This window comes from Anopheles cruzii, unplaced genomic scaffold, assembly GCF_943734635.1.
Source record: "Anopheles cruzii unplaced genomic scaffold, idAnoCruzAS_RS32_06 scaffold00764_ctg1, whole genome shotgun sequence".
Classification (NCBI taxonomy): domain Eukaryota; kingdom Metazoa; phylum Arthropoda; class Insecta; order Diptera; family Culicidae; genus Anopheles; species Anopheles cruzii.
In genome coordinates, this window is record NW_026454351.1 from 1 (window position 1) to 9,203 (window position 9,203).

At 48.9% G+C, this 9,203-nt stretch overlaps 1 protein-coding gene across 1 annotated transcript; it reads left to right on the top strand.

Annotated features, from left to right (window-relative positions):
* The first annotated feature begins 2,808 nt into the window (after positions 1-2,808).
* LOC128276228 (neurogenic protein big brain-like) lies at positions 2,809-6,012 on the top strand. The gene is made up of 4 exons (XM_053014701.1): positions 2,809-2,864; positions 4,479-4,686; positions 4,761-5,593; positions 5,709-6,012. Exons 1-4 carry the CDS (start codon positions 2,809-2,811, stop codon positions 6,010-6,012), a joined length of 1,401 nt encoding a protein of 466 aa, XP_052870661.1.
* The last annotated feature ends 3,191 nt before the right edge of the window (positions 6,013-9,203 follow it).

The window sequence follows — 9,203 nt, forward strand, 5'->3', positions numbered from 1 at the left end:
AGAAGATGAGCCTTTTCATTTGTCACTTGAACCCATCGTGGTGTACATGTCGCAGCGTCGGCCGGGAAGTGAGATGTTTTCAATACAGGCGAACCCTCCGTGCATCCGAGAGGCCGTTCCACGTTCTAAGGGGTTCTTTTCGCATGTCGATGCACGTGCGACCGGGCGCGATGCAACGCGAGATATTTGTTTCCAGTCGGAAAAGTGCGAGGAAAAAGTGTAAAATCGGATACGGTTGGGCCTTTGCTTGGGTTTCGGGAATTCCGTGTCAAGGTGCTATCTGATAAACTGAAGATGCTGCGCTAATGAGGTCTTGACGCTGGTCTCTTCAATCACTCGGCACTCGGTGACCTGACTCGATCAATCAGCACGCGGCATCGGATGTTTATTTTAACCGATAAGGTGTGTTTTAAAACGAGTGTCCGCAATGGGAAAACAAATATACATTTTCAAACAAATACACACAAGGCAGGGATAGGAGATTGTGATCGATTGGCTTCATTGAATGAAATACAAACACAAACTGTCAGGAACTTGAAAAAAAAAACATTTTTTCGAAATTTTGTTAAGGATGCCTTATTTATGTTTCGATTTTTTAATACTTGAATTTATCAGTACTTGTTTAGTCTTCTATTATTGAATAAATGATACTATTTGTACCCTATTTTGTCCAGGTATTATTTCAGTTGTTTAAGTCACATCGTTAAGTTTTAAGTTCAGTTTAGTCTTTCAGTTGTAATATGTTCGTTCGTTCATTGGTTGGATGTTGTACTTGTTCCCTATTTTTGTTTACTTTCATTGATTCATTTAACTGTTTTTACGTTTACTGTACTCGTAAGTTTTTTTTTAAATTAAGAGCTAAAGTAAGCAATTAAGCAAACACTAACATTTTGGAGTATTTACAGTATTTTTCAAATGTCTACTGTTTCTACTATTTTTAATAGAGTTTACGGATTTGTTAAAATACCGAATATGTATTTCATTGTAAAGAGATCGATGATTTCAGTTTGATAAAGACTGAGTGGAACTTAATTTGTAACAAACTTATGGATATTTTGCATTTTTATGGTATTTTATGGTACTTTTGCATGTTTTATGATACTTAACAACATTATTACAAAGCAATTATTTCAATATTCCAGGCAGGCATTTTAGATGAAACAAGTCTTTGTAGATAAAAAATGATTCATGCTGATGGTTCAATTATATTTATTGTTGTAAAATAATATTGGGGAGGTACTGAAGAAGAAACAACCGCATTTAATTCATGATCAATTAGAACGCAACTCTTCCTTCGTGTGTGCGTGCGTATGTGCCCGCTGCTGATTATTGGGTCCATCCGGAAGAGTTAATAACACGGAAGTGCATGAAACACTCCACTTGCTGAAACCAATTTCCCACGGAAATGACAGAGACGACCCGAGAAGGCCCACCGGTCAGCTGCAATTTGGTGCCTCCAATTCGCAGCCACAAACTCTCAATTTGCATATTTTCTTCTCCAAAAACTTTTGATGGCGCATCCGGTTCGATGGTTAAATGGCAACTCCTGGCGCACTCTCCGGGGGCAGGGTTGTGATGCGTTGTTGGGCAAGATGAAACGGTAAACTTTTATTGCTTTCGGTGCAACTCGGTCATGAGTTCGGGGCGCAACTTTGGCGAAGCGACTGCGGTCGTTGATTGTGCATTATTTTCCCTTCCTTTAATTGCACCATTTTTCGTTGGCCGTCGCCAGACAATGTCACAAACGTGGCAAGCTTTGGTTGCAGCTCTGGTGCACGGCGCGCAATTAGACTGTTGTGACGAAGATGGGGCTAATGAGAAACGAAACGGAGGTCCTTTATGTCGCAGCAAGGAGGACAACATCCGGAAATTGTTGATTTTGCTCGGGCGCCCGAGCGTTGGGTAAAAATGCAACTCAAACACGAACGGACGTAAGGGAAGACAAAGGGTTGGTTGATGATTTATTCCGGATCGTGACTGAGTCCGTCTGACGGACACCTTACGGCCGCCGGTGCCAGGGTTCTGGCGCCAGGCGCACCGCAAGACCGATCGAGCGCACGTGATTGGAAATGAAAATGATGCCGCGGTGCCCTTTTTCCGACAATTAATGCCTTCGCTGCGTGCACCCGACCGATGAGGAAGTGGCCAGAATCCATTCCTCGGGACAAAAAATATCGACATTTGGTGTCAATGATTACCGCGCGTAAACCACATCGGCCAGTGAAAGCGACAGTCTTCACAAACAAACGGCCACCCCTAGTGCAGTTGCTAACTAACCTCGCGGTTTGGCCCACTCGGTGCGTTGTTTGCCTCTGTGGCCCATAAAAAGAAGTGCCTGGGATTAACACCGCAGCCTGGTTCGAAGCAGAGCCCTCAATCTGATTGCCGAAAGTGGCCGAAAATGCACCAAAACGGGCCCCGATGAGATGCAGTACCCGAGGCCATAAATCTCGCCCGGAACAAGTGAATCCACTGATCAGAGCCGGTTTTTTGTGTCCTTCCGCTTTCTGATTAACCGAAGTCAAACAATGAAACACTTTGCGTAGCCACGCGAGGGTCGCCGCCAGCACCCTCTAATGGCAATGTTCCACTTTTTCGACCCAAAATCCTTTTCCAATGAACCACGGAACCCCTGGAAGTTTGGGCTCGGCGCGGTCGTGCCATATGCAAATAAATAATAACCACAATCATCGTGGGCATCGTTGTTGTTATTGTTGCACCGCCAACCGCACGGAGGTTGGCGGCCGGAAGGACGAGGCAAACGAGGAAGTGATTGGCCAGCAATAACATCTGCATATGCTGACAGTTATGCTTCCGCAGGGCCGGCCGGGTGGAAGTGTTTCCGGCGATGCGCTCGTTAATGGGTTCGGGCGAGTGGCAAAAAGGATTGTGGGAACATCGCGGATGCGGCGCGCAACAGATGTGGAAGTGGCCGAAGAAGCTGCGGTTGACGGAAAATTTGAGAAGTTCGCCCGGAGTTCTTCGCTTAACGAATCAATTATCTTCGGCCCTCTTGAAGTCAGCGGCAGATGATGGACCGAGAGGACTGAGACGAGCCCCGGGAAAGCCCGGGAATCGGTCTGAATTGGAACGAGTCAATCGATCGATTGGAAGGGCCGGCCAAACCACGGAACGACAGTTCACCAATTTGCACGCATCCCCCCGGTGGACGTCGTAAAACTTTCGGCGGTTTTAAAATTTATTGCTTTGCCATTGCGAAATCAAAGCCAGTGGCCAATTTTTGGCCCACTTCCGGCCGGCGTCTCTACAAATCGGGAAAGCCCGACCCGATGGTCCGCACTTGTCCCTCCCTCCCGTGTGGTCGCAATAAAAAACTGTAACAAACTGCTTTGACCTGCCAACCTGCGGAGTGCGAAGGGAATCCGTAAGGGTCCCGGCGCGAACTCGAGAGCGCGCCCCTCCGAGGTCACAGAAAAACAAACAACTGTTCGGCCCGGCGCCGAGCACCACCACCATCATCGCTCATCGCCGGTCCCTTCTTGGCCAATTTCACGGCACGGCAACCCCTGGTTTTTCGGGAGGGTCCACCAACTTCCGGATGCTGCGAGGTCAGCCGAGGTTCTTATCGCGCACGCTGAAGTGTGGTTCCGATGATCGCGGATTATAGGGCAAGTGTGTGTGTGCGAATTGAAGGGCAAGCGCTTTAAAAAAAATCCCCTCCCAAGGACATGTATCAATTACGCGGATGAAGTTTAAAATCCACTCCACTCGAGGGAACGGCACTGGCACTTCCGACTGCGGACTGTGGTCTGCGAGCCAGCGGAACCGGTTTTTACCCCTTTTACAAACTTTACAATACCCTGCCCTGGCCGGCAGGATCAGATGGCCCTAGAAAGGGGTGCACAGTCGACTGACGGACGGACGGGCAGCGGTTGGCTTTACGCACCACGAATTTGAACGTGATGTGATTTTGAAATTGAGCCAAATTTCACTTGTTGTCGCTGTCGGCGTCCCCACCCCGTCACACACAAAACAGGTTCGGGCGGCCGGAAGAGAACCGGGAACAAGTGGTCGAAGAACATCAAATAAAAAAAGGAGCTTCAGGACGCATCGCAACATGATGGATGACGGATAGTGACGAATTTAGCCACAAATCCCTTCAGTCTGTTTGATTTTACACAACACGGTGAATAAACGCCTAATTGGCCACCATATGGGCGGTGTTTGGGAAAAGTCACACCACACCGGAACATGGAAGCAATGATTTGCGATAAATCGATTGAGCTTCCGGCTTTTTTGCACGATTCACCGATGACGTCGTCGATTATCTCTTGATCGCGTTATATGCAAATCATCACAACCGGAGTGAACCAACACGTCTTAATCCCTGCAAATGGACCGTAAAACGCCCATTATTACGGGGATTATTGGTTCACTATAAAACAGCGCTCACCCCCCGGAAAGGCATAGCGACTCATGACGCATATTACTTGCTTTTTTCTGTCCCCTTTCTGCAGCGTAACAGTGCCGGGTTATCAAGGTAATCTACAGGCTGCTGTTTCGCACAGTGCTCAGCTCGCTCCGTGGGAGCGCTTCGGCGTCGAATTTATCCTGACGTTCATCGTCGTCCTCACGTATCTGATCTCGACGAACTCCTTCCGGAAGTACTTCGGCTCTTCGACCGTTGCCATCGGGGCCGCGTACAGCGCTTGTAGCTTCGTATCGGTAAGTAACCAGCGCGTTAAGGAGTAGCCAACGTACAAAATGTACCTTATGTCCTTCCCATATCTCGCCCACAGATGCCCTACCTGAATCCGGCCCGCTCGCTCGGTCCTTCGTTCGTGCTGAACAAGTGGGACAGCCACTGGGTGTACTGGGTGGGCCCGTTCATCGGTGGCATCATCGCCGGGCTGATCCATCAGTTTGTGTTCACACCGAAGCCCCGGTCCCGGAGTGCCACGAAGGCGGGTACCGCCTGTGCGAGTGTGACCGCTAGTAGCGCCGCTCCGGACGAGGTCAACAACTGTACGGTCGATCTTAGCAAGCTCGGTGCCCAGGCGACGGTCGGAAAGTTCCAGAACATGCGCCATCACAGCGGAACTCTGCCGTCGCGCTTCTGTCACAGCATGTACGCGGCCAGCGATCAGCCGGCGATCAAGATTGAACCACTGGAACCGATCTATGGGGCGGCCAAGTCGATGTTCGGTAAATCGCCGCAGATGTCACGCTCCAACCTCAATCGCTCGCAGTCGGTGTACGCCAAGAGTAACATGGCCCTGAACCAGGAGTTACCGGCAACGGTTGCGGCCACGGCAACCCTGCGCCCGGGCCAGCTAGTACCGGCTCAGAGCTTGTACCCTCTGCGAGTGTCCCAGCAACCGCACACCGCCCACAGCCAGAACCAGAACGTGCAGAACCAACTCCACCAGCGCTCGGAAAGTGTCTACGGCATGCGGAACGTCATCCGGCAGCAGCAGCTGGCGGAACATCTCTCGCAGCAGCTGGCCCCACGGCCCAGCCACCACTCGCAGGTGGCGGAAGTGCAGGGTTCCGGCCCATTCCAGTCCATCTACGTCCGGGGCAATCCAAGCTGCTCGACCGATGCGCTGCGGGACGCCCACGAACAGGCCGGGTAAGCTGTGTTCCGTCCGCCTTCCGCCGAGTCAGCCGAGGCTGTGTACTGACCTAGATGATCGTTCTCTTTCTAACGGATAGTTCCCTTTTCTGAACCGCTCCTTCCTCCGCAGCTGCGATAAGCTGCTGAACACGATGGCCCGCGCCCAGGAGCGACCGGAATCGCTATACGCGGCCACCCGGCGCATCCACTCGACGCACTCGGACGACAGCTCGTACGGATCGTACCACGGTGCGGGCGGTCCGGCGGCGGCCAATAGTACTCCACCAACGCGGGAGCACTCCGGAGGCAGCTACGCGGCGGGAATGTTGGGAGGTGGTCGCCCGATGGGACACTCGCATGGTCACCGGGGAGTGATCGTGCATGATCCCAGCAGCACGATGCAGCCGCCGCCATCGCTCATGACCTGCAGCTAAGCGAACAGTCTCCTGAACGAACCCCCCCGCCCCACATCTGCAGCCACCGTATACTCAACCAAAATGAGCGTTAGCGTTAGAAGTCTATAAGTGTCGAATTTGCGTGTACAATATTCTATCTCATACATAGTGATCCTATTAGGCGTAAGGACGTTATTTATAAACCGCACGTAATCCACTGCGTAGGGTGTAGTAAGTTATGGCATATGTTTCGAAGGTATAATACTCACACACACACACAAACACACGATCTTTTGTATGATTTGTAGCCGAAGACTGAACTGAATAAAAGATAGTAACCAGCCAGGAAACAAGCAACTTGGTTTTTGTTAATTGATGACAGCCTTCACTAATTAGCCAAAGGATCCTTCATGAGGTCCCGAACACGCGTCGATCTTGTTTGGTTGGCGAAGGATCAGTGTGAACTGAAAACGGTCGAAGACGTTTCACGCACTGCGGATTGCATACCTTTAGGCGGTAATCAGGCCAGCGATCGGGCGTGCGATCGATCTTAGCAAGGATCCTACTCGTTGCGTTGGAACTCGGCTTTGTTGTAATAAATTTCGGCCCCCTCGGCGCGCCACCATCTCAGCAACAGCCGGCGGAAGCTGGAAGCAGTCGGCGCTCCCCTCGCAGGACATCATCACGCAGGGCAAGTGCCTGGGCTCGCTCATAGTCGTAGATCAGGAGGATATCACCTTTACGGGTCGCTGCCTGGTGGGGGCCGGCTCTGTCATAAGACTGTTCATTGTAGTGTTTCTCCTTAAGACCCTCAGCCTGTAACTATTTACACACATTTTCTCTGAAAACCGCAAAAGCCGTAGTTAGAATTTTCTTTATTGCCGTTGGAATAGGAAAGGAATTGGCCACCGAAAGAAATGGAGGAGGAAAGCAAGGTGAGACTCGTAGCAATGCACGAAAGAAAATCAGTTTCCGTCGGAAGCATCAGGGAAAACATTTGGGAAAACGCTAATCGCGCTTTTCTTCTCGACCTGACGCAGAGGTTTTCGCATGCTGCGCCACTTCTTAGCCATCCCAGTGTCTTGGGCGTTTTTCCTAAGACGCTGCCAGCGTTTGGTAATTTTTTTAATCGGAAAAAATCGCCTAAAAAAGTCGTCAAAACTTCGTCGTCCCGGCAAGACCATTTACCAGACTAAAAACCATTTACTCTTCCCAAAAACTTCAAAATTCCCAAAACCTAATTCTGCAGGGAGAGTTTTGCGATGCATCCAACGAGAAGCGAGAAGGGAAGCCCGATCGTCTGAAACAGAGGAGCAGCGGTAAGAAAGAAAAGAAGCCGATCAGATACCTCAACAAAAGATACGATCCTTTGAAACGCCGGATCATCGAGAAATGAGCATGACGACGAACGCCGGAAACAGCTAGTAATAGCATAAAACAAACCTGTTTTTAAATAGGCAGATTAAGTAGACATAAGGCCTGATTATCATTCTCTAGGCCCGATTATCATTCTCTAATTGAGTACTCGAACGTTAGAGTGAACACAGTAAGAGAGAAAGCAAAATACAGCAAGAGAGAAGACAGAAAGTGACAGCTATAGCAAAATGAACTCAAAATGAATGATCGAGTGAACGTTCGAGTTTCATAATAAGGGGGTCTAATTGACTACTCAAGCGGTCATCTGAGTTCACTTTGGTATTAGCGCACCGTTTGAGTTCTCAAACGCTCAAACGCAAACTGGATGAACGCTCTCTGTGGAAAGCTTTCGGCTGGATGAACTTGTTCACTCGATTAATCGAGTTGTCACGGCATTATGGTTTTCAAACGGAGACTCGAATTTGACAATCGAGTTTCCGTCAACTTTTTGTAACGGAAAGTGCCGTTCTGTTAGGATGTCTTTGATTTTATCAATTATTTTGTATTGTTTATGCTGCGCCGTGCAAAGATAGTGATACTTTCAAAGATAGTTTGTATTTTGGTGATGAAAAATTCAATTTGTCAAATTTACATCGCAAAATTTTGCGAAGAATCTTAGTATTTTAAGTTCCTTTACTGCCACTGTCGCTAGTCCAAAGTAGGTCTGCCTAACTAAGAGCCTGCTTTACAGCAAATAGGATAATTGATAGGGAACTCAGGGTCCTAACCCAGTCCCAAGAAAACAAAATTAATGCCTTTGAGAGAAAGATCCTCAGAAGGATACTAGGCCCAGTGAAGGATGGAGAGCACTGGAGGATCAGGCATAATAGTGAAATCTATGCAGTGTTCGATGACCCAGAGGTCTCCACCATGATAAAGAAACAAAAATTGCAATGGGCGGGCCACTTTATACGGATGAACGAAACAAGGCTACCAAAGAAAACGCTATTGGGAACGGTACACGGCAGGAGACCAGTCGGTAGGCCAAGAGCCCGATGGGAGGACAGCGTCCGTAAGGCCAGCGAGGACCTGCTCGGTGTAGCAGACTGGAGAGGCAGGGCAGTAGGCCGAGACAGCTGGAGGGTCTCGATACAAGTGGCCATAGCCCGAATCGGGCGTTCGCGCCACCAATAGATAGATAGATAGATAGATAGGGAACTCAGTAGCTCACACATTGGTGTACAACAAGAACAAATAATCATGTACACCGAGAACGCGTTATTGTAAACGCGTAAACGTTGAACCAACAAGTGTCTCGTTATTATGGCCGGCGACAGAGCCGCACCGAATCCGAACGTTGCTTGCCGATCACCGATCACTTTCATCGCGTTGGAGAACGGGACCAGCTAGCAGCCGAACTCGCTGTGCGACCCGGAACTAACCACACAGGCCGTCGCGCATTTCGTTCGCTATTTCGTGCGCAAACTTGTAGTCGTGATCTCGGTGATCCGCCAGCTTACAATATTTCGAGTTACAACCTTTTACACATCTAAAAATTTCAGAAATGTAATAGCAAAAATTGCATGCACAGCTGAACTGCTACCTGTGTATGTGTATCTGTGTGTGCAATGTTTACAAAAATGCACCAGAAATGACAGTTCGTACTCAAAGAGCTTGACAAGCTTTCACATTTAAGCTTTTTAGCACATTTTAGCACATTTAGCACTCGGAGCTTCTCTAATTGAAAACCGTAATGCCGACACACGAGATTGCCATTTGAGATTGACAACTCAAGTACTTGAAAACCGTAATCGGGGGGATAAGCACAGTGAATTGGTCAATTTGTATTGTTCTTTATTAATCGTTCGTTTGAA